The 26,710-nt window shown below is 47.1% G+C and overlaps 1 protein-coding gene across 1 annotated transcript in view; it reads right to left on the reverse strand.

Annotated features, from left to right (window-relative positions):
• Nucleotides 1-13,970, reverse strand: part of ZNF654 (zinc finger protein 654) — a 36,417-nt gene extending 22,447 nt beyond the window's left edge. Inside the window, exons 1-2 of the mRNA XM_075854467.1 lie at nucleotides 13,779-13,970; nucleotides 934-1,079 (exon numbers count right to left, since the gene is read on the reverse strand). Of these exons, the coding sequence (XP_075710582.1) occupies nucleotides 934-1,079; nucleotides 13,779-13,910 (278 nt within the window). The 5' untranslated portion in view covers nucleotides 13,911-13,970. The remainder of the gene's footprint in view (nucleotides 1-933; nucleotides 1,080-13,778) is intronic.
• Nucleotides 13,971-26,710: the final 12,740 nt, after the last annotated feature.

Genomic DNA, 26,710 nt, shown 5'->3' on the forward strand with positions numbered 1-26,710 from the left:
GAAACTGCAGGAAGAAAGGACATGCCACTTTTCTCCCCGCAAGCGGCTAAAACTCGCCTGGCAAACAAAACGCCTCTGCCTCTCATTGAAATCAATAGGGAGCGATTTCGCTGTTTTCTTGGTGCTGATCCAGAGACTGTTTCCACATCAAAATCAGCGCCAAAAAAAGTGTGTGAACAGGGCCTAACGGACCCATTATAAGCCAACGGGATCCATCAGTATCTGCTACCAAACAACTCCACCACGACCCCAGATCCTTACAATAGACATAGAACTCCCACCACAGGTGCTTGTATTCTACCGTAGTTGGCCCTTCCCTACTAGTCTGTCTCTAAGGTCTCATGAACACTTTCGTTGGCCGTCGTACGGCCGTTTATGACAGATCCGTGAAACACGGACCGCACGCGGATGGCTTCAGTGTGTAGTCCGTTGTTTCACGGCCCAAATCAATTAAAACGCCGAGACTGTTCCGTCAAAAATAGACAGGAGTAGGACCTGTCCTATTTTTGACGGAACGGCCCCACGGCTCCATTGAAATGACGGTGTCAGGGTGCCATCAGTTAAAAAAAACGGATAGCACCCTGAAGAAAAAAAAAACTGAAGTGGGCATGAGGCCTAAGACTTGTAACTTGAACATCACGTGGCCGATTATAAAGACCTATTGTTTTTAACCTGTGAGACGACGTTACATGCGGCATTCACCTACTGGGAGGAAACATCAGACAGCGTTCCTGCAGTTACACGACAAGGTGCCCGAGGTTATACTGTATGAAGCCCCATGCATGTGTAACTTGTTCCTGCGACATCTGCAGATAAGATTTAATTTTAAACATGTGAACCTGAGCAAAATCAAAGCCAGGAACCTTTTTAAAAAAAAAAAATAAAAAAAAAATATGGAGGAACAAGAGGTAAAAAAAATAAACATGTACTTACAGCGCCAGTCTGCTCAACACGTGCTGCACCTGCTCACATTCAGTCGGGAAAGAAACGCTGGCGGACGTGAAGCAACACAGTGCGGTCTGAAGTACCTGAAGCTGCGGCAGAGGGACTTGCCATCGTGCAGTATATTCTTCAACAACCTATGGAAGACAATGAATAAAACTGCAACACCGCACACCAACCAGGCATCATTCATTTCATATACAAGTAAACCAATAATAAGATTTGTATAAAAGTAGTACATAGGGTGGATTGTTGAAGGAAAACTGCAATAAAAAGGCTTCACTTAGTAAAGTTTCAATGTGGAGTCCTGCAAAGTGCTGACCTGGGTGGAAGTGAGGGGTTCTGTCGGAGGTTTCAGTCGGGTTAACCCCTCAACAGAAAGGAAACTTTAAATTCCATTTGGATCACCATTGATCTCAATGGTGACGGAAACTTTCCTAGTCGACTGCGCTATTGAATCAGTCAAAACCAGTAGCCTCAATATAGACAGGGCTGATGACGTGGATGTTGATGCTTATAGGGGGGAAATCACCAGCAGCACTCTTATTAGATTATTAGGAGAGTCACAAGAGTGTGACATGGGCATGGCTTGTTAGATATCAATATACACGTCACGCAGCCATTCTGTCTTGCAATAGTGAAACCCGTGTACGACAGCGCCGCTCTGGTGGGCAGGTTTTGGCTGGAATAGATTTTAACATTGGGGGAATTAATCAGTTTTCTGGCAAAACTCCGTTCAATATGAAGGCTCCTGCTCGCCCACCTCCAACACAGGTGACACTTTTAGTGTATGTGTCACAAGCATGGGACAAGGTCTGTCCTCGTGCATTTAATTAAGGTTGATCACCGCTGATCTCCACAGAAAAGCGGCAGCAAATAACACAAGGCATTAGTCACGCGTGATGTATTCTCCAATAGGTGCGCACAACAATCTACAGAAACCTTCGTACATGTGCCCCATCGACTTCTGACATCATAGAAACGGGGTCTAAGTGCACAATCTTCTACCAACGTAAACGTCTGACACGCTCCTGTCATTTCACAACTTCACCGATAATATTGACACTTTTTGAACAGCACCAAAAACTTGTTCTTATACTTATAAAAGAAAACTCTGCCTCGTCTCGGGGATTTTCATTTATTCATTCTTATCAAAAGTCATGATGAAGGCACAACTCTCCCATTAGGCCTTGTAGACACGACCATAGTAGTTTTGTAGGCCAAAGACCATGGATATATTGCGGTCCATTTGTCTGCAAAAAATCTTGTGTCTTCAGGATTCATAGACCCAAAAAAAAAAGAGATTTCAACAGTTTAAGCTGCAAATCCGTACCGTAAAATGACTTGTCCTAAGTTTTTGTGGTCCGGATTCGCGGCCCCTGCACGGTTCCATGGACGTGTGCATGGGGCCATAGAAATTAATGGGTCCGCAATTTATCTGCAAAAAAATGCAGATAAATTGCGCATGCAAAAGCACGGTTGTGTGAATGAGGCCTAAACCTGTGGTATAGAATAAGGAAAGCAGGACAGCAGCACCGTATATATGAATATACAAAGAAATACTGTGGTGCATTAGTGTTCACTAAACACTGGAGACAAGTAACGTATTTTTCCGTTTATAAGACGCACTTTTTGTCCTAGACACGGTGCTGTAATGTTGTGCTGCGTCCTGCAGCTGCCAGTGTAAGAAGAAGCAGGAGACCGAGTGACCTGCAGAGCAGTGTAATGTCCTGTGCGGTGTGTAAAACATCTGTCTTATCTGCTCACTGAACAGTCACATCTTACACCCAGAGTTCTGTCATCTCACTGTTCAGACAGAAAATAAGGGCCTGTTCACATCAGCGTTGCCCTTCCGTTGAGGGGTTCTGTCGGAGGTTTCAGTCGGGTTAACCCCTCAACAGAAAGGAAACTTTAAATTCCATTTGGATCACCATTGATCTCAATGGTGACGGAAACTTTCCTAGTCGACTGCGCTATTGAATCAGTCAAAACACCGGAACCCGTTCACAACGGTGACAAATGAAAACCATTAGCAAAGCTTCCGTCACCATTCAGATCAATGGTGATGCAAACGGAAGCTAAGGTTTCCGTTTGACTGTTGAAGGGTTAACCCGACAGAACCCCTCAACGGAAGGGCAACACTGATGTGAACAGGGCCTAACACAGACAATGGTACACACAGCATAGTAAATCTGTGCAGGTACTGATCTGCGAGGACCTTCTAGCCACGCCCCCTCCTATGTACAGAACAGCAAGAACCGATTCACCTGCCTCTCCACACCTCTGATGTCTGGCGAGTTCAGGGGAGAGCACTAGAACTGCCAATCTCTTGTATTTCTGCGGCTGACATTGTATTGGAACACGGTGGCTGGCATTGTATTGGGGCACGGTGGCTGGCATTGTATTGGGGCACGGTGGCTGGCATTGTATTGGGGCACGGTGGCTGGCATTGTATTGGGGCACGGTGGTACCCTATTGTCTGATTACCCAGGAAACGTACAGTTAACAGCAAAACCATTTTTCTCTTTTTTAATGCTACAAATTATGGGTGCGTCTTATGGTCCAGGGCATCCTATAGTCTGAAAAATACGGTATATAAGGCAGGAATATTCAAAGACCGGACGGATAACATCTTGCGGCGCGTGCTAGGAACATGTTTAACAAGTAATATTCATGTTTCCGGTCACAGACAAGGGCCAGGTTGCTATAATGTGCGTAACCGAGTGTTGGGAGAAAATGTTTGCGTAATGGTTCTGAAAATAAGAGTAAATATTTGTTTAACTTTTCTACACCAGTTTTCTTGCGACTTCGCATGGTTTTTTAAATAGTGGGTGGAGCTTAGTGGAAGGGGAGGGGCCAACAAAGTACTATAACTTGCCACAGCCAGGCATAATGTGTGCATGTGCCCCTTAATAAATGTCACAGCTTACTCCAACTTTCTTGAAATTAAGAATGGCGTATCAATCCCTTAACGACCGTCTTACGTGTTTTTACGGCGGCCGTTTAGGGTAGTTCTTCTGAAGAACCGCCTTTTCACGGCGGCACTTCAGTAGTTGTTAACACCAAATCGGGCTCTCGGCTCCTGAAGCCCAGGCCGTTGCTAACAGCCTCAGGGCAACGATTGTAGACCAATAGCAGTAGTCTCCGGTCATGTGAGCCCGTTTAACCCCTCAGATGCAGCGGTCAATTGCGAACGCCGCATCTGAGTGGTTTTAGAAGGAGGGGGCTCTCCCACTCATCCCATCAGCACCCCGCGATGTGTACCGTTTTATACCTACAGCTCCAATGCATTCTAATGTATCGCCACAGTTTCAAACTACAAACAAACTGTGTAGTCTGATCCTGCAGTCATACTTCTTTCCATCTGTCTCTTAACTCTTCTTAACCTACCGAAAGCACACTGGTCTGCATAGGTGACAAAGCCGTAAGAGATTTTTTTACCAAGTATTTTTTTTTAAATTAAAGATGCATTGGAGCAATAAAAATAAAAAAAATGTATGTACATATACTATAGATATGGAAGACCGGAAGTCATGCCACTTGAATAAAATGAGAAAAAGACTACCCCCTAAAATGTATGTTCTCACTGACAATGTCTAAAACCAGTCCAGTGCAGAGAACTGTATAGAGGCAAATACTAAAAATTCCTAAGCCACTTGCATGGAAAAAAACACATTGTCCAAAAAAATGTATTCCTGTGCAGCCATGATAAGGCAGGGGCGATGATTCACAAGTATCCTGCACCATGCCAGGAAAGAGTTGTGGGATGATACCCAATCTGTCAGCGACCATGGAAAACAAGAATTGTAGAAATTGTTGAAGTGAAGAAACTATGGTCTCTATGCGCTTATTGAACAAGGGAAAAAAAAATAAACCACCACACAATTTAAAAAACAAAATCAAAAAACATTTGCATTTCCACATTGTTTCTTAAGGCCTCAAGCACACATCCATTGCTATTTGTACGGCCGTAAATCACGGATCTGTGAAACAAGGACTGCACGCGGATGGCTTCTGTCATGTCTGCAGTCCGTTGTTTTAACGGAACAAATGAATAGAAAGACCGAGACTGATCCGCGAATGGGTCAGAGTGCTAGCCGTTAAAAAAAACATATCACGCTGAAGCATCATCTCAGTGCTTGAGGCATTAGACAGCATATTTTTTTTTGTACAACGAAAAGTTATACAATTTTTCCAATATAACATATGTATTAATTCTTCTTGGTTTTCAAAATCTCTGCTTGCAGTCTTTCAACAGGACCTTTCATTGTTTACCTCTCCAGTGGATACAAATCTGTCCTGGTCATGTGATGCAGGACTGGTTACAGTACAGTTATCAGAGCTGAGTCGTGGACACACAGGAGCCTATTACAGGCCTTGATGACCAAGCAATTTTTTTTAGTTTTTTCCATCGTTGCATTCAAAGAGCTATAACTTTTTTATTTTTCTGCCAACGTAGTTGTCTAACGGCTTCTTCTTTTGCGGGACGACTTGTAGATTTTATCGGTTTTATTTTGGGGTACATATGACTTTTTTTGGAAGACAGGATGTAAAGAAAACAGCAATTCTGGCATTGTTTTTTGTTTTATTTTTTACAGGGTTTATGTTCGGCTTAAATAACAATAGTTTTATAGTTCAGGTCGTTACGGACGTGGCAATACCAATTATGTGTAGCTTTTTACATTTTTTGTAAAGTTTTTTTTAATAATAAAGCATTTTGTAGGAAGAAAGTGGGGATTATTTATTATTAACTTTATTAAACCATTTTTTACATATTTTTGGCTATATATTGATCGCTTTTAGACTACACTACAGCTCTGCAGTGTATTATGCCTGTCAGTGTAAAACTGACAGGCATTGACTTTGGCAGGGCCTAATAGGCATGCACTAAAGGCAGACCTGGGAAACCTTGTTAGGCCCCCAGCTGCCATAAAAGCCATTGATCGTGGCATCTAAGGGGTTAATCGGACAGGATCGATGCTAATTTCGATCCCGTCCACTAGAGCAGGTGCCCGGATGTCTTTAGATAGCCTGACACCAGCTCCAGACGGCACGGGACACCCCTGCCAGGCTTATGTCACAGTGTCATGAAAAGGCTGTCATTAAGTACCCTTAATGACCGCCGTGAAAACACGTATTGGCAGTCATTAAGGGTTTAAACAATAAAGTCTTCCAGCCACAAACATTCATCACCCATCCACTGCACAGGTAATAAATGTTAGCATAGTAGGGGTCCGACTGTTGATATCCCCACTGCCACCCATGACCGCAGCGTGGAAGGGTTTTATTGTCGTGTCGGTCAAGCGTGCAGATGTGATTCCATTCAATCTCTAGGACAGCGACTGAAACCGCTAAGTGACAAGAGCAAGCAGAGATCTTGGAAATGTAGGAATTGATAAAGGATTTGAAAATAAGAAAGGTAACTTCTCATTGTAGGAAAAAAAATGACACTTGCAGAAACTGGAATCCTATTTCAACCTCAATCTGCAGCATTTTTGTGGCGGTCGTTTGTTACATTGCACGAAGAGGTGAAGGCGCTGGTTCACCATTAGGCCTTATTCACACGAACGTGTTATACGTCCGTGCTACGCGCAGGATTTTCACGCGCGCCGCACAAACCTATGTTAATTAATGGGGCCGTTCAGACTGTCAGTGAATTTCACGCAGCGTATGTGCCCTGCGTAAAACTCACGACATGTCCTATACTTGCCCGTGTTTCGCGCAGCACGCACCCATTGAAGTCAATGGGTGCGTGCAAATCGCGCACGGAAGCACTTCCGGGGGCCGCGCGTGATTAGCGCAACAGTATTAACCCGTTAGTGACCGGCCCATCGTGTTTCTACGTCGGTCACTAATGGGCCTTATTCCGATGCCATAGACTTTTTTTACGTCGCGGCATCGGAATAAGTAAACAGAGCAGGGAACTGTCAGATCTCCCTGCTCTCAGCTGCTAGAGGCAGCTGAGGGCTGGGAGCGTCCCTGCTCTGCCGTGTGAGATCGATATTAGTATCGATCTCACCCGTTTAACCCCTCAGATGCGGTGCACAATAGCGAGCACCGCATCTGAGTGGTTTTGGAGAGAGGGAGGGAGCTCTCTCTCTCCCCCACCGATACGATCACCGAGTGTCTGTGTCTCTAATGGCAGCCGGGGGTCTAATAAAGGCCCCCAGGTCTGCCTGGAGTGAATGTCTGCTAGATCATGCCGCAGGCATGACCTAGCAGGTGCCTGTCCGTGTTAAACGGACAGGCAGTAATACACTGCAATACAAAAGTATTGCAGTGTATTATAAATGCGATCGCAGAATCGCATATTATAGTCCCCTAATGGGACTAGTAAAAAAGTGCAAAAAAAGTTTAATAAAGTTAATTTAAAAAAAATGTGGAAAAAAAATGAAAAACCCAGCTTTTCCCCTTACACAATGCTTTACTATTAAAAAAACAAAATAAAGTTAAAAAGCTACACATATTTGGTATCGCCGCGTCCGTAACGACCCCGACTATAAATCTATTACATTATTTAACCCGCACGGTGAACGCCGTAATTTTTTTTATCAAAATTGCTGTTTTCTGTGAATACTGACTTTAAAAAAATGTGATAAAAAGTGATCAAAAAGTCGCATCTACTCCAAAATGGCACCAATAAAAACTACAAGTCGTCCCGCCAAAAAAAAGCCCTCATACAACCGCATCGGCGAAAAAATAAAAACGTTACGGCTCTTCAAATATGGAGACACAAAAACAAATAATTTTGAAAAAAAAGCTTTTTTCCTGTGTAAAAGTAGTAAAACATACAAAAACTATACAAATTTGGTATCGGTGCAATCGTAACAACCCGCTGAATAAAGTTAGTGTGTTATTTATACCACACGGTAAACGGTGTAGATTTAGGACGCAAAAAAGAGTGGCGAAATGTCAGATTTTTTTCTATTCCCCCCCCCCCAAAAAAAGTTAATCAATAAATAATATGTACCTAAAAATGGTGCTATTAAAAAATACAACATGTCCCGCAAAAAACAAGACCTTATACAGCTATGTCGACGCAAAAATAAAAAGGTTATAGCTCTTGGAATGCGACGATTGAAAAACGTAAAAAATAGCTTGGTCATTAAGGTCCAAAATAGGCTGGTCATTAAGGGGTTAAAAAGAATGAATGAAAACAGAAAAGCACCTCATGTTTTTCTGTTTGTAAACATAAAAACAAACAGTGTCATAATGATGGCGGCTGCGCGAAAATCACGCAGCCGCGCACCATATGCTGATGCCACACAGACGTTTTGCGCGCGCAAAATAAGGCCTTATACTACAGAAATATTTTTTCTCCTTAGTGGCTGACCTCCATTCACTTGTAACGAGTAACTACGTGGTATTGCAAAAAAAAAGAGCAAAGGGAACCTGTCAGTGTGATGCCCTAATACAGCAATACGAAAACTTCCCAAAATGTTAAACAGGGGCTAAACAAAAAAAAAACACTTCCTGGTTCAGTCACATGATGTATCACATGACCCCTCAGCAACTGTGTGACAAGCACTTCACAACTTCTTAGAAACAATTAGTAAAAATGATTATTTTCAGAGGTGCTGACCGGGATCATGAGATACGTCATTTATACGTAAAATAAAATAAGCGTAACCACGGCATCAATGGAAAGTAATACAACTTTAATATACTTTGTGTTTCAATTCCTCACTATTTTCCAGATATTTGTTTGCTGTCAGCGAATGAGAAATGTTTTGTTTACGTTTACAGGCTGCAAAACCGTTTTGCTGCCTCTGACTATAAACAGTGTTCTCATTCACTGACAGCAAACTAATAACTTGAAAATATTAAAGTAATTGAAACAACAAAGTATTAGAAAGGTGCAGAATTTTCTTTTGTACAATATTTACGCTTTATTTAAATGAAATCAGAAAACCACTTTTAGCTATGTTCACACGGGGTCTTTTGCCGAGTTTATTGACGCGGAAACCGCGTCGCAAAACTCGGCAGAAACTGCCCGAGAACGCCTCCCATTGATTTCAATGGGAGGCGTCGGCGTCTTTTTCCCGCGAGCAGTAAAACTGCCTCGCGGGAAAAAGAAGCGACATGCCCTATCTTCGGGCGCTTCCGCCTCCGACCTCCCATTGACTTCAATGGGAGGCAGGAGAAAGCGTGTTTTCTGCCCGCGGCGCTCAATGGCCGCGGGCGAAAAACGGCGCGATCATTGCTATTCACACGGAGTATTTTGGGGGAGGAATATCTGCCTCAAAATTCCGTTTGGAGCTTTGAGGCAGATATTCCTCCCCCAAAATACTCCGTGTGAACATAGCCTTTTACTGCTCGCGGGAAAAAGACGCCGACGCCTCCCATTGAAATCAATGGGAGGCGTTCTCGGGCCGTTTCTGCCGAGTTTTGCGACGCGGTTTCCGCGTCAAAAAACTCGGCAAAAGACCCCGTGTGAACATAGCCTTAGGCTATGCTCACACTGAGTATTTTGCAGGAGGAATATCTGCCTCAAAATTCAGTTTGGAAGTTTGAGGCAGATTTTCCTCTCCCTGCACGCCGATTTTCGCTGCGTCCATTGAGCGCCGCGGGCATAAAACACCGCGAAATACGCTTTCTCTGCCTCCCATTGAAGTGAATGGGAGGTCAGTAGCGGAAGCGCCCGAAGATAGGGCATGTCGCTGCTCGCGGGAAAAAGACGCCGACGCCTCCCATTGAAATCAATGGGAGGCATTTTCGGGCCGTTTTTGCCGAGTTTTGCTGGGTTCACACAGAGTTTTTTGCAGGTGGAAAAACTGCCTCAAAATTCTGTTTGGAAGTTTGAGGCAGATTTTCCTCTCCCTGCACGCCGATTTTCGCGACGTTTCTTGCCCGCGGCCATTGAGCCATAAAACGCCGCAAAATACGCTTTCTCTGCCTCCCATTGATGTCAATGGGAGGTCAGACGTGTAACCGCGCGAATATAGGGCATGTCCCTTCTTTCTCCCGAGAGCCGGTTTTACCGCTCACGGGAGAAAACCGCCTCCGCCTCCCATTGAAATCAATGGGAGGCATTTTCGGCCGGTTCTTGGCGAGTTTTGCAGCGCGGTTTCCGCGTCAAAAACTCTGTGTGAACCCAGCCTAAAGAAGCTCTGTCACCACATTATAACAGAGTTTTTTATTTTGAAAAACTATCATTTTTGAGCAAGTTATGAGCAATTTTATATTTTGCTATTTAGTTTCTTAATAGACAACTGGGCGTTTTTTACCTTTTGACCAAGTGGGTATTGTGGAGAGAAGTGTATGACGCTGACTAATCAGTGACCAATCAGTGTCCTACACTTCTCTCCATTCATGTCCATTTGTACTCAGCACAGCGTGATCTCGCTGTGCTGTCACTTACTCACACAAAAACTTTACTGAAGTGTCTTGAGAGGGAATAGACATCAGCTCCAGCCGGGACGCGATGTCTACTCACACTCCCGACACTTCAGTAAAGTTTTTGTGTGACTTACTCGCGAGATTACGCAGTGCTGTAATTAAGTCCAACACAAACTTTACCGAAGTGTCGGGATTGTGAATAGACATCGCGTCCCGGCTGGAGGTGATGTCTATTCCCTCTCAAGACACTTCAGTAAAGTTAATGTGTGAGTAAGTGACAGCACAGCGAGATCACGCTGTTCTGTGTACAAATGGACATGAATGGAGAGAAGTGTATAACGCTGATTGGTCACTGATTGGTCAGCGTCATACACTCCTCTGTACAACGCCCACTTGGTCAAAAGGTAAAAAACGCTCATTAGCATAAATCTAAAATGGTTCCTAATTTGTTCAAAAATGATTGTTTTTCAAAATAAAAAACACTGTTGTAATCTACATTACAGCGCCGATCAGATTATGTAGGAGACAGGGCACTTATAATCTGGTGACAGAGTCTCTTTAGAGGCTATGTAAATCTTTGAAAGGGATTTTGTTTTAATAAAAATGTCAGTCAGTGTGTTTGGTGCAACTTTCAAATTCGTTTTTATTAAAACTTATTTGTACTTTTTGAGATATAGCTGCTTTGTATCCCGTATACAGAGCATCTGTATCTTTTGCTAAATCCTTTACCCGTCAGGCCCGCGGGACTGACAGGTTCAGTGAAAGCGGGTCCTGATCCACCTGATATCCATCACATATAAGTTCATAACTTAGATGTGAGATTACAGGTGGATCCTCCGTGACCCGCTGACAATGAACACGTCAGTTTCGTGGGACGGACGTATCCAGGACTTGGCGAAAGGTACAGATGCTCTGTATACGGGATACAAAGCAGCTGTATCTCAAAAAGTAAAAATAAGTTTTAATAAAAACGAATTTGAAAGTTGCACCAAACACACTGACTGACCCGTTTAAAAAAACCAAAAACCCTCTTTCAAAGGTTTACATAGCCTCTAACTCCACAGAACCAGGCAGTGTTTTATTTTCAGGCCCACGTTTTGGACTTTAGGGGCTGTTTGGTGGGTGTCATTGTACACAGTAGGATAAGATCATGTTCAGACATGGCAGAATTGGCACCGATTTTTAGTGCAGCACATGCTCATTGTGCCACAGATTTGAGGCTAAATAAGCCTAATTGTGGACTAACCACAATTAGCGATATCATACTGACATTCTGATGTGGTATAAACAGGCTGGGCACGATGCATTCAGGTAAGGGGCTGGCATAACCGTCAGGGCACAGGGCACTCAGGTAAGGGGCTGGCATAACCGTCAGGGCACAGGGCACTCAGGTAAGGGGCGGGCATAGTTGTCAGGGCACAGGGCACTCAGGTAAGGGGCGGGCATAGTTGTCAGGGCACAGGGCACTCAGGTAAGGGCCGGGCATAGTTGTCAGGGCACAGGGCACTCAGGTAAGGGCCGGGCATAGTTGTCAGGGCACAGGGCACTCAGGTAAGGGCCGGGCATAGTTGTCAGGGCACAGGGCACTCAGGTAAGGGCCGGGCATAGTTGTCAGGGCACAGGGCACTCAGGTAAGGGCCGGGCATAGTTGTCAGGGCACAGGGCACTCAGGTAAGGGCCGGGCATAGTTGTCAGGGCACAGGGCACTCAGGTAAGGGCCGGGCATAGTTGTCAGGGCACAGGACACTCAGGTAAGGGCCGGGCATAGTTGTCAGGGCACAGGACACTCAGGTAAGGGCCGGGCATAGTTGTCAGGGCACAGGACACTCAGGTAAGGGCCGGGCATAGTTGTCAGGGCACAGGACACTCAGGTAAGGGCCGGGCATAGTTGTCAGGGCACAGGACACTCAGGTAAGGGCCGGGCATAGTTGTCAGGGCACAGGACACTCAGGTAAGGGCCGGGCATAGTTGTCAGGGCACAGGACACTCAGGTAAGGGCCGGGCATAGTTGTCAGGGCACAGGACACTCAGGTAAGGGCCGGGCATAGTTGTCAGGGCACAGGACACTCAGGTAAGGGCCGGGCATAGTTGTCAGGGCACAGGACACTCAGGTAAGGGCCGGGCATAGTTGTCAGGGCACAGGACACTCAGGTAAGGGCCGGGCATAGTTGTCAGGGCACAGGACACTCAGGTAAGGGCCGGGCATAGTTGTCAGGGCACAGGACACTCAGGTAAGGGCCGGGCATAGTTGTCAGGGCACAGGACACTCAGGTAAGGGCCGGGCATAGTTGTCAGGGCACAGGACACTCAGGTAAGGGCCGGGCATAGTTGTCAGGGCACAGGACACTCAGGTAAGGGCCGGGCATAGTTGTCAGGGCACAGGACACTCAGGTAAGGGCCGGGCATAGTTGTCAGGGCACAGGACACTCAGGTAAGGGCCGGGCATAGTTGTCAGGGCACAGGACACTCAGGTAAGGGCCGGGCATAGTTGTCAGGGCACAGGACACTCAGGTAAGGGCCGGGCATAGTTGTCAGGGCACAGGACACTCAGGTAAGGGCCGGGCATAGTTGTCAGGGCACAGGACACTCAGGTAAGGGCCGGGCATAGTTGTCAGGGCACAGGACACTCAGGTAAGGGCCGGGCATAGTTGTCAGGGCACAGGACACTCAGGTAAGGGCCGGGCATAGTTGTCAGGGCACAGGACACTCAGGTAAGGGCCGGGCATAGTTGTCAGGGCACAGGACACTCAGGTAAGGGCCGGGCATAGTTGTCAGGGCACAGGACACTCAGGTAAGGGCCGGGCATAGTTGTCAGGGCACAGGACACTCAGGTAAGGGCCGGGCATAGTTGTCAGGGCACAGGACACTCAGGTAAGGGCCGGGCATAGTTGTCAGGGTACAGGGCACTCAGGTAAGGGCCGGGCATAGTTGTCAGGGCACAGGACACTCAGGTAAGGGCCGGGCATAGTTGTCAGGGTACAGGGCACTCAGGTAAGGGCCGGGCATAGTTGTCAGGGTACAGGGCACTCAGGTAAGGGCCGGGCATAGTTGTCAGGGTACAGGGCACTCAGGTAAGGGGCGGGCATAGTTGTCAGGGTACAGGGCACTCAGGTAAGGGGCGGGCATAGTTGTCAGGGTACAGGACACTCAGGTAAGGGGCGGGCATAGTTGTCAGGGTACAGGACACTCAGGTAAGGGGCGGGCATAGTTGTCAGGGTACAGGGCACTCAGGTAAAGGGCGGGCATAGTTGTCAGGGTACAGGGCACTCAGGTAAAGGGCGGGCATAGTTGTCAGGATACAGGGCACTCGGGTAAGGGGCGGGTATATCGCAGATTATAGTACAATACACTTGTGATCAGGACTGTACACTTCAGGGTACGTATATACTGACGGTGAGCTCAGGGAGTTAGGTGGTAGAAGAGGCAGCTAGAAACCGAAGGCCACACACTGTACAGGAGCCGTCCTCCTCTTTATCTGAGCCCGAGCCACACCTCACCTCACAAAAGCGGCGGCAGTATTCCTGGGTTGCTAACTCTCCCGCTCCTAGTCCCTTAAGTTCTTCGTCTGCTATGGCTTCCAGCTCTTCCACAAGCCTCTCCGACTCCTGATCGCTCTCGTCTTCCGCCATGCTGCTGTCCCCGACCTGCGCGTACAGCTACAGCCGGGCTACCGCCCCCTGCTCTTCTTACTCCGCCTACGCCCCATGTTATTGGTCGAAAACAAAGTCAATCAAGTCACATAGGCGGGGCCACATGCAAATGCTCGATACTAATTGGATAACATCTATATCCGTCAACATGCTATCTCCGGAAGAGATGACGTAGACTCGGCCCGCTAGTGATTGGCCGAGCTCGTTCGTTGTCAGCAATAGATTTTAGAATGGCCTGTCATAAAGTGTCAGTGGGCGGGGCGGCTGGTCGTGCTTATTAATAGTGATTGTTTACACTGCCCGCTGTTCTGTGTCACCCCCGTCTGCTCCCTGTGCTGTTATTATACACAGGTCCTTCTCAACGAATTACAATATCATCAAAAAGTTAATTTATTTCAGTAATTCGATTCAAAAACTGAAACTCATATATTATCTAGATTCATTACACACAGAGTCATCTATTTCCAGCATTGATTTATTTTAATGTTGATGATTATGATAACAGTTAATGAAAACCCCAAATTTAGTGTCTCAGAAAATTATAATATTAAATAAGCCCAATTTCAAAAATGATTTTTAATACCGAAAGTATGTCCAGTATCTGCCATCAATACTTGGTCGGGGCTCCTTTTGCATGAATTACTGCATCAATGCCGCGTGGCATGGAGGTGATCAGCCGGTGGCACTGCTGAGGTGTTATCAATGCGGCGTGGCATGGTGGTGATCAGCCTGTGGTACTGCTGAGGTGTTATCAATGCGGCGTGGCATGGAGGCGATCAGCCTGTGGCACTGCCGAGGTGTTATGGAAGCCCAGGTTTCTTTGATAGCGGCCTTCAGCTCGTCTGCATTGTTGGGTCTGGTGTCTCTCATCTTCCTCTTGACATTACCCTATAGATTCTCTATGGGGTTTAGCATACCTCCCAACCGTCCCGGATCCGGTGGGACAGTCCCTGTTTCTTACCGCCGTCCCGGGCGGTCTGCAAAATGTCCCGCTGGGCGCTGCATCAAAACAGCTGATCACTGCTGACTGCAGCAGCGATCAGAAGAAGGCAGGAGTCTTGTGGCGGTGTTCTCACTGGGATCGATGCCGGCCCGTGAGTGGACCAGTCCAGTCACCTAACCTGTCACCTGTCCTACCCGGTCAGGTGACTGGACTGGTCCACTACTGGGCCGGCATCGACACCAGCATACCTCCCAACTTTCAAGTATCACAAAGAGGGACAATTTTTTTTTCTTTTAAGCCTCTAATCCCACCCAATCCCCCGCCCATACACATCCGATTCAGCTCACACAGTATCACTCTCCCAAATAGCTGCCCCTACACAGTATAATGCCTTCTAGCTGTCACCATACAGTATAATTCCCCATAGATGAACCCATACAGTATAATGCCAACACAGATGGCCCCATACAGTATAAAGCCCACACATATTCTCCCATACAGTATAAAGCCCACACATATTCTCCCATACAATATAAAGCCCACACATATTCTCCCATGCAGTATAATGCCCATACAGATGCACCCATGCAGTATAATGCCCAAACAAATTTCCCCATACAGCATAATGCCCCCATAGCTTCCCCCATACAGCCTAATGCCCCCATAGCTGCCCCCATACAGTATAATGCCCCCTTACCTGCCCCTAGTTCCAGTGCCCTTGTAGATAGTGACAGTGCCCATGTAGGTAGTGCCACAGTATATTGCCCTCTTGCTGCCACCATACAGTATAATGCCCCCATACAGTATAAGGCCAACACAAATGCCCCCATACAGTATAATGCCCAAATAGATTCTCACATGCTGTATAATGCCCACACAGAGGCCCACATGCAGTATAATGCCCAAACAAATCCCCCCTTACAACATAATGCCCCATAGCTGCCCCATGCAGCATAATGCCCCCATAGCTGCCCCATACAGTAAAATGCCCATACAGATGCCACCATACAGTATAATGCCCCCATAGCTGCCCCATACAGTATAAGGCCCCATAAGCTGCCCCATACAGCTTAAAGCCCCCTACAGCATAATGCCTCAATAGCCTCCCCATACAGTATAATGACCCCATAGCTGCTTCATACAGTATAATGCTCCCCTAGCTGCCTTTATACAGTATAATACCCCCAAAGCTGCCCCTAGTGCCAGTGCCCATATATAAAGTGCCAGTGCCCTCTCGATAGTGCCACAGTGCCCATGTAGATAGTGCCCCTATATAGTGTTACAGTTTCCATGTTGATAGTGCCACCCCCTGTAGATAGTGCTACCCCCACCCTGTAGACAGCGCCATTGAGACTCCCTCTAGAAGCGGAATCCCCAGCCAGAGAATAGGCCGGGGATTCCGCTCCTAGAGGGAAGCCCTGATGTTACTGTCCATATATGGACAGTGACGTCAGTGGATACTCCTTGAGCTAATCCCCGTTGCTAACTCTGGCCGGGGATTCCGCTCCAGGAGGAGCCACTGACGTCAATGTCCAGATCATCGGCAACAGGGATTCCGCTCAAGGAGTAGCCACTAATTCTGAAGCAGGAAACTATCAGCTCCCTGCTTCAGAATTAGTTCAGAGCGGAGGGAGCTCCTCCGCTCGCCGAAGACTCCCCGGCATCGTTGCCAACCACCACTTCAGAAATTTCTGGACAACTGAGCTAAAAATCACGGACAGACCAAAAGTTTTACGGACACATTACAAAATCAAGAGTAAATCCTCATTCACACGACCGTAGATTTCGTCCGTTATTACGGACCCATTGATTTATATGGCCGAAGAAACCTTCCATAAAAAATAGGACATGTCCTATTTTTTTATATTATGGGCCATGGTCCTATACTTTATAATGGGAGCACGGTCTGCAAATGCGGATGACTATCCACAGACGTCCGTGGCCGGCCGTGCCCGTAATCACAGATTGTGATTACGGGCACGGTCGTGTGAATGTGGCCTCAGTGATAATAAAGAGCATAACTAACACCTTTTATAAGTGATCACACAAGTGGGATAGAAAAAAGAAGAGTACGGGCACAACTGAAGTTGAATTAAAAAACAATTAAATTAAGGGCTTGTTCACATCACCGTTCGCTTTCCGTTCCTGTCGACTGCACTATTGATTCCGTCGGAAGAACGGAAACCCGTCGGAATGGTGACGAACGGAAACCATTAGCAATGTTTCCGTCACCATTGATATCAATGGTAACTGAAACGGAAGCTGTGGTTTCAGTTTGACTTTCCGTTGCGGGGTTCACCCGACGGAAACCTCCGACAGAACCCCGAAACGGAAAGCCAACACTGATGTGAACAGGCCCTAAGGCTTCTTTCACACTAGCATTAATATACGTTTACCTCTCCTCCATCAGAGGAAGAGAGGATCGATACGTTAAACGGAAAGCAACGGTTCCATTAGAATTACCATTGCTTTCAATGGTAATTCTTTTGTATCAGTTGCTTTCCGTTCGCTAATTTTCAGTTTTTTTTAAAGAAAACAAAAGTGCAGTCTGCAGAACTTTTATTTCCTTTCAAAAGAACAAAAACCTAGCGAACGGAGACAAACGGAAAGCAACTGATACAAAAGAATTACCATTGAAAGCAATGGTAATTCTAATGGAGCCGTTGCTTTCCGTTTAACGTATCGATCCTCTCTTCCTCTGACGGAAGAGAGGTAAACGTATATTAATGCTAGTATGAACAAAGCCTAATACAACTAAGATATTAATAATATTAAAAAATAAATAAAATAAAAATCCCTGCTGGGCTTTGCACCAGCGACCTTCCATATGTAAGGCAGACAAGCTGACCACTACACTATAGAAGCCATCATATTCAATTCCTGCAAAACAGTAGTAGTTGAGGGTTTATTCAATAACGACAGGCACTATCTCAGTCTATCTTGCCGGCAACGTCTGCCTGTCTGCTGCGTGTGGGTGGTGACTGGTCAGAGGCTCACAGTCAGACTGGCAGCCGCATGCAGTGTGCACTGGGAGTGACTGTGAGACTCACCAGTCACAGCCCCGCTTGTAGCTTTCCCACGCTAATTAAGCACAGGAAAGCTACAAGCGGGGCTGTGACTGGTGAGTTGGACACTCAATCCACCCGCAAAGTAGCACTGTGCCCGGGGAGCCCTCGGGCGAGCGGAGGAGCTCCCTCTGCTCCTCCGCTATGAACCAATTCTGAAGCAGGGAGCTGATGGTTCCCTGCTTCAGAATTATTATGACAGCGGGACATACCCCCGGCCGCCCGGGACATCGGGACACCGCCCGAAATCCGCAACAGTCCCGCTGAATCCGGGACGGTTGGGAGGTATGACACCAGTGAGAACGCCGCTGCAAGACTCCTGCCTTCTTCTGACGGTGAGTGACGTCAAAGCAGAGCGGAGAGTGGCAGCAGTAGGGCCGGCTACCTCTACCGCTCTGGCAGCAATGTGGCACCTACAGGGAGACTGTGTGTGGAGCTTTCTACAGGGGACTGTGTGTGGAGCTATGTACAGGGGGGCTGTATCTGGCGCTATGTACAGGGGGGCTGTATCTGGCGCTATGTACAGGGGGGCTGTGTGTGGCGCTATCTAAAGGGGGGCTGTGTGTGGCGCTATGTACAGGGAGGCTGTATCTGGTGCTATGTACAAGGGGGCTATGTCTGGCGCTATCTACAGGGGGGCTGTGTCTGACGCTATCTACAGGGGGGCTGTGTCTGGAGCTATCTACAGGGGGGCTGTGTTTGGAGCTATCTACAGGGGGCTGTGTGTGGAGCTATCTACAGGGGGCTGTGTGTGGAGCTATCTACAGGGGGGCAGTGTCTGGCGCTATCTACAGGGGGCTGTGTCTGAAGCTATCCATAGACGGCTGTGTCTGGCGCTATCTACAGGGGGGCTATGTCTGGAGCTATGTACAGGGGGCATACCTCCAAACTTTTGAATTCGGAAAAGAGGGACATTTTAAGCCATGCCCAATATCCCGCATAAACACATCAACTCACAGCCAGATCCTTCTGCAAATAACACGCGCACATTCTCACTGCGGATCTCTAGACTGTCTGGATATCACTAATATTATGGATCTGGTTATATCGTCTTTGTGTTACTTTTCCTATCTTGAGTATAACATTTGCCCATCACGGCGGCAGCAGCTGCAGGACAAACCAAAAGGCTGAGAACAATGAAAAACAAGAGGGAGACCCTGTGGTTGATGACTTTTCAATTGACAGGTAGCAGAGTAACATGATGGGGATTTTTTTTTCCAGTTGTGTAACTCTGCTACTGGTCAATGGAAAAATCATCCACCAGAGCCCAACTGTAGATAACTCCAGATACAGCCCCCCTGTACATAGTGCCAGACACAACCCCCTTGTACATAGCGCCAGACACAGCCCCCCTGTAGATAGCTCCACACACAGCCCCCCTGTAAATAGCTCCACACACAGCCCCGCTGTGCATAGCGCCAGACTCAGCCCCCCTGTACATAGCGCCAGACACAGCCCCCCTGTACATAGCTCCACACACAGCCCCCTGTAGATAGCTCCACACACAGCCCCCCTGTAAATAGCTCCACACACAGCCCCCCTGTAGATCGCTCCACACACAGCCCCCTGTAGATAGCTCCACACACAATCCCCCTGTAAATAGCTCCACACACAGCCCCCTGTAGATAGTGCCAGACACAGCCCCCCTGTAGATAACTCCAGATACAGCCCCCCTGTAGATAGCTCCACACACAGCCCCCTGTACATAGCGCCAGACACAGCCGCCTGTAGATAGCTCCAGATGCAGCCCACCTGTACATAGCTCCACACACAGCCCCCTGTAGATAGCATCAGATATAGCCCCCTGTAGATAGCATCAGACACAGCCCCCCTGTAGATAGCGCCAGACACAGCCCCTTGTAGATAGCTCCAGACACAGCCCCCTGTACATAGCTCCACACACAGCCCCCCTGTAGATAGCGCCAGACACAGCCCCCCTGTACATAGCGCCACATACAGCCCTCCTGTACATAGCGTCAGATACAGCCCCCTGTAGATAGCGCCACACACAGCCCCCTGTAGATAGCGCCATACACAGCCCCCCAATACATAGCGCCAGATACAGCCCCCTGTACATAGCGTCAAATACAGCCCCCTGTAGATAGTGCCACACACAGCACTCTGTAGATAGCTCCACACACAGCCCCCTGTACATAGCGCCACAAACAGCCCCCCTGTACATAGCGCCAGACACAGCCCCCTGTAGATAGCTCCACACACAGCCACGCTGTAAATAGCTCCACACACAGCCTCCCTGTAGATAGCTCCACACACAGCCTCCTGTAGATAGCTCCACACACAGCCCCCCTGTAGATAGCTCCACACACAGCCCCCTGTAGATAGCTCCACACACAGCCCCCTGTAGATAGCTCCACACACAGCCCCCCTGTAGATAGCGCCACACACAGCCCCCTTTAGATAGCTCCACACACAGCCCCCCTGTAGATAGCTCCACACACAGCCCCCCAGTAGATAGCTCCACACACAGCCCCCCAGTAGATAGCTCCACACACAGCCTCCCTGTAGGTACCACATTGCTGCCAGAGCGGAGAGTGGTAGAGGTAGGCTTTATTCACACGACAGGGTCCCAGTGTCGGACGTTTTTATGGACGTTTTTCCCGGCCGTTTTGCATCCGTTCCGATTCTGTTCCGGGCCGTGTTGCCGTTTTTAACGGCCGATTTTGAACCGTTTTGCATCCGTTTTTTTTCCTGTCCGTTTTAAAATCGGATGAATTTCATTTAAATCTGTTGCCACACACAGCCCCCTGTAGGTAATGCCACCCAGCCCCCTGTAGGTAATGCCACACAGCCCCCTGTAGGTAATGCCACAAAGCAGCCTGTAGGTAATGCCACCCAGCCCCCTGCAGGTAATACCACCCAGCCCCGTGCAGGTAATGCCACACAGCCCCCTACAGGTAATGCCACCCAGCCCCCTGTATGTTGCACCCATCCCCCCCTTCCAGGAGAAGTTACTGACTTCAATGTCCATATATGGACAGTGTAGTCACTGACTTCTCCTGGAGAGGAATCCCCGGCCACAGGGTCGGGGATTCCGCTTCAGACGTGAGTGACGTCACTGTGTCCATATATGGACAGTGTGTTCACTCACTTCTTCTGTAGCGGAATCCCCGGCCGCAGGGTCGGGGATTCCACTTCAGAAGTGAGTGACGTCGCTGTGTCCATATATGGACAGTGTAGTCACTCACTTCTCCTGCAGCGGAATCCCCAATCCCCGGCCGGGTATTGGGGATTCCGACTCCTACAGGGAGCAAAAAAAGACCCTCCTCCTCCTCACATGCACTCTGCACTGTGAGGAGGAGGAGAGAGAGCGCGGGCGACGGAAGTGTATTACCCGGCCCCATAGACTTCTATGGGAGCCAGGCGGCCAGGTAAACGGCCGAAAATAGGGCATGTCCCATTTTTTGATGGCCAGGTTTCCCGGGCCATCAAAAAATCGGTTGTGTGAATAGCCCCATTAGGGGTCTATTTTTCCTACTGCAGCCGTGTGACAGACGTTTTCTGAACGGCCGTCACCCGGCCGTTAAAACACTCTCCGCTCTGCTTTGACGTCACTCACCGTCAGAAGAAGGCAGGAGTCTTGCAGCGGCGTCCTCACTGGTGTCGATGCCGGCCCGGGAGTGAACCAGTCCAGTTACCTGACCGAGGTCAAAAGACAGGTCAGGTGACTGGACTGGTCCACTCACGGGCCGGCATCGATCCCAGTGAGAACACCGCCGCAAGACTCCTGCCTTCTTCTGATCGTTGCTGCAGTCAGCAGCGATCAGCTGTTCTGATGCAGCGCCCAGCGGGACATTTACAGACCGCCCGGGACGGCGGGACAGCAGTGAGAAACCGGGAGTGTCCCGCCGGATCCGGGACGGTTGGGAGGTATGACAGGTGGGCTGTGTGTGGTGCTATCTACAGGCGGCTGTGTGTGGCGCTATCTACAGGGGGGCTGTTTGTGGTGCTATCTACAGGGGGGCTGTGTCTGGAGCTATCTACAAGGGGGCTGTGTGTGGCGCTATGTACAGGGGGGCTGTATCTGGTGCTATGTACAGGGGGGCTGTGTGTGGCGCTATCTACAGGGGGGCTGTATCTGGCGCTATGTACAGGGGGGCTGTGTCTGTAGCTATCTACAGGGGGGCTGTATCTGGAGCTATTTACAGGGGGTGCTGTATCTGGAGCAATCTACAGGGGGGCTGTGTGTGGCGCTATCTACAGGGGGATGTGTGTGGTGCCATCTACAGGGGGGGCTGTGTGTGGAGCTATGTAGAGGGGCGCTGTATCTGGCACTATGTACAGGGGGTACAGGGGGGCTGTGTTACATAGTTACATAGTTACATAGTTACATAGTTAGTACGGCTGAAAAAAGACACATGTCCATCAAGTTCAACCAAGGGACGGGAAAAGGGAAGGAAACATTTCTACACATAGGAGCTAATATTTTTTTGTTCTAGGAAATTATCTAACCCTTTTTTAAAGCCATCTACTGTCCCTGCTGTGACCAGCTCCTGCGGTAGGCTATTCCATAGATTCACAGTTCTCACGGTAAAGAAGCCTTGTCGCCTCTGCAGCTTGAACCTTTTTTTCTCCAGACGGAGGGAGTGCCCCCTTGTTTTTTGAGGGGGTTTTACAAGGAACAGGATTTCACCATATTTTTTGTATGTGCCATTAATATATTTATATAAGTTAATCATGTCCCCCCTTAGTCGTCTTTTTTCAAGGCTAAATAGGTTTAATTCTTTCAATCTTTCCTCATAACTTAAATTCTCCAAGCCCCTAATTAGTTTCGTTGCTCTTCTTTGTATTTTTTCCAACTCCAGGGCATCCTTTCTATGAACTGGAGCCCAGAACTGAACTGCATATTCTAGATGAGGCCTCACTAATGCTTTGTAAAGTGGCAATATTTCATCCCTGTCCCGTGAGTCCATGCCTCTTTTAATACACGACAATATCCTGCTGGCCTTTGAAGCAGCTGATTGACACTGCATGCTGTTATTGAGTTTATGATTTACAAGAACACCCAGATCCTTCTCAACAAGTGAATCCGCCAGTATAGCTCCCCCTAGGACATATGATGCATGCAGGTTGTTGGTACCCAGATGCATAACTTTACATTTATCTACATTAAACTTCATCTGCCAAGTGGACGCCCAAACACTTAGTTTGTTTAAATCTGCCTGCAATTCATGAACATCTTCCATAGACTGAATTATATTACATCGCTTGGTGTCATCGGCAAAAATAGAAATAGTGCTATTAATCCCATCTTCTATATCATTAATAAATAAGTTGAATAATAGTGGTCCCAGCACTGAACCCTGGGGTACACCACTTATTAACGGGGACCATTCAGAGTAGGAATCATTGACCACACTCTGGATACGGTCCTTGAGCCAATTCTCAATCCAATTACAAACTATATTTTCTAAACCTATAGTCCTTAATTTACCCATTAGACGTCTATGAGGGACAGTGTCAAATGCCTTTGCAAAGTCCAAAAACACTAAATCCACAGCGGCCCCTCTGTCTAGGCTTCTGCTCACCTCTTCATAAAAACAGATTAGGTTAGTTTGACAACTTCTGTCCTTAGTAAAACCATGCTGGCTGTCACTTATAATGCTATTTATTGTCACATAATCCTGTATATAGTCCCTCAATAGCCCCTCAAACATTTTCCCCACGATGGATGTTAAGCTTACTGGTCTATAATTACCCGGGGAAGACCTAGAGCCCTTTTTGAAAACAGGCACCACATTTGCCCTGCGCCAGTCCCTTGGCACTATACCAGTCACTAGAGATTCTCTGAATATTATGAAAAGGGGGACAGAAATAACTGAACTAAACTCTTTAAGAATTCTAGGGTGTAACCCATCTGGTCCCGGGGCCTTGTGCACATTTATTTTATTTTATTTAACTTGGACCATATCTACATTCATCCAATTCAGTATATCAACTGATATATTAACAGCACTGGCACCGGCTACATCAGCTGCTCTTTCTTCTGTTGTATATACAGAGCTAAAGAACCCATTTAGTAACTCTGCCTTCTCTTGATCCTCTGTGATCAACTCCCCATTACCATTATCTAGGGGTCCTACATGTTCAGACCTTGGCTTTTTAGCATTTATATACTTGAAGAATTTTTGGGGATTTGTTTTACTATCCTTGGCCACCTGCCTTTCATTTTGTATTTTTGCTAATTTTATTACATTTTTACAGATTTTATTAAGCTCTTTATATTTTACAAAGGCTACAGCTGTACCCTCAGATTTGTATTTTTTAAATGCCCTTTTTTTTGTCGTGTATTGCCCCTTTCACAGAAGGTGTAAGCCATGTGGGGTTTAATTTGAGTCGTTTATACTTGTTACCTATAGGAATAAATTTTGCACTATAATAACTCAAAGTAGATTTGAAAATCCCCCATTTATCATTTGTTCCATTATTTGACATTAGTTCTTCCCAGTCCATATCCTGAATTGCAGCCCTCATCCTGGGGAAATTGGGTTTCTTAAAATTAAATGTTTTTGCCCTCCCAGCCTGCGTTTGTTTTTTACAGTATAGGTAAAATGTAACTATATTATGATCACTGTTACCGAGGTTTTCACGAACATTGACATTCCCAACAAGATCTGCATTATTAGAAATTACCAGATCCAACAGAGCTTCACCTCTAGTCGGGTCTTGCACAAACTGGCCCATAAAATTTTCCTGCAACAGGTTGAGGAAATGTCTCCCCTTTGCAGTTGAAGCTGAACCATGACACCAATTAATATCCCGGAAATTAAAATCTCCCATTATCACTACAGTACCCGCCTGTGCAGCCCGCTCCATCTGTTTATATAGCTGAACTTCCATCTCCTCAGTTATATTGGGGGGTCTATAGATTACACCAAAAGTAATTTTTTCAGTGTTTACCTCCCTTTCTAGTTCCACCCACAAGGTTTCAACCTCCTCACAGTATTCACCCACTATTGTCTCTTTCACACTCGCCTTCATATCACTTCTCACATACAGACATACACCACCACCTTTCCTATTTGTTCTGTCTTTCCGAAAAAGTGTAAAACCCTGTAGATTTACAGCCCAGTCATGTGAAGAGTCCAGCCATGTTTCAGCAACACCAACTATATCTATATTTTCTTCCAGTATCAAGGCCTCCAGCTCCCCCATTTTGCTTGCTAGACTTCTGGCATTTGTGAACATACACTTTAACTTGCCTGTCAGTTTTTCACTTTTATTATCAGAAATGTGATTTGACATTAATTGGGCCTTTTTATTTACACTGATGTTTTGTAACGAAAGGATCTCCTTATCTTGTTGTCTAGTCCTCTCCCCACATTCTGTTTCTCCCCCCACCAATATAGTCTGACCCCTCTCTAACCTGGCTACCCCTTTTTTTTCTACATTGACCTCCCTCCTCAGCCCTAGTTTAAATACTCCACCACCCCAGCTAGAATTCTCTCCCCCAGCACAGCGGACCCCCTTCCATTTAGGTGCAAATCATATGCAGAATACAGTTTGTACCCCAATGAAAAGTCAGCCCAGTGCTCTAGGAACCCAAATCCTTCTCCTCTACACCAAGACTTCAGCCATGCATTTAACTCCCTGAGCTCCCGCTGTCTTTCCTGTGATGCGCATGGCACAGGCAGTATTCCTGAGAATACTACTTTGGAGGTCCTTCCCTTCAGCTTGTAGCCTAGTTCTTTAAAATTATTCTTAAGGCTCCTCCACCTACCATTTATTCTGTCGTTGGTACCGACATGGACCACGACAGCTGGATCATCACCAGCCCCTCCCAGCAATTTGTCCACCCGTTCCACCACATGCCGAACCCTGGCACCAGGGAGACAGCAAACCATTCGGTTGAGGTGGTCTTGGCGACAAATTATTCTATCCGTCTTCCTGATTATAGAATCCCCTACGACTATCAATTGTCTTGGCTTACCTGCATTACCATCCCGCCGACTACTAGCTGGGCTGTTCTCCCGGCTGTTAGGGAGATCAGTATCCACTAGGGCTGCCATTTCTGAGACCGACACCCTCGCATCATCACCCAACTTGGCAATTTTGCCTGGAATGTCAGAAACCGGATCGGCCTTCCTTTTCTTTGACCCCTTTCTACTGCCCCTAACTACATTAACCCAGCTACTTACCTGATCCTGCTCACCCATGTCTTCACCCTCCAGTTCTAACCCACTAACTGCATGCTCCGTGAGCAGCAAGCTCAGCTCAAGATTGTCTATTGCCCTCAGTGTTGCATTCTGCTCCTCCAGATCTCTAATACGAGCTTCCAGGTGACCAACATGCTCACATCTGCCACAGAGATATTCACCCTGGAACTCCGGCTCCAGTCGTGCATACATATGGCAAACTGTGCACTGAAGAAAACCTCCAATCTTGCTATCCATTATCCAAGTTACAAAAAAAAAACAGCGAACAGTTGTTAATCAAAAAGATAAAGAAGTAGAAGAGCACTTACTGGGGCTTTAACTCCTCTTTTCAAATCCGGTTTTTGGAACTCCACTTGATCTACAACCCACTTGTTTTTTCAAGCCACAGAGCAGGCTCTACAGAGTACTGAGGCCTGATTTATAGCACCTGGTACCAGCTAACCCCTCCCCCTTAGTCAGCTATTCAGCAGGAAGGAAGCTGCAAAGGAAAAATGGTTTCAAATTATGTCACTTTTGCAAACTTTGTAGCAAGCAAGCAATCAATACATATATCACATACAATGGCCCCCCACTTTGTCACACACAACACAGTAAATC

This window comes from Rhinoderma darwinii, chromosome 2 (assembly GCF_050947455.1).
Source record: "Rhinoderma darwinii isolate aRhiDar2 chromosome 2, aRhiDar2.hap1, whole genome shotgun sequence".
Taxonomy (NCBI): Eukaryota; Metazoa; Chordata; class Amphibia; order Anura; family Rhinodermatidae; genus Rhinoderma; species Rhinoderma darwinii.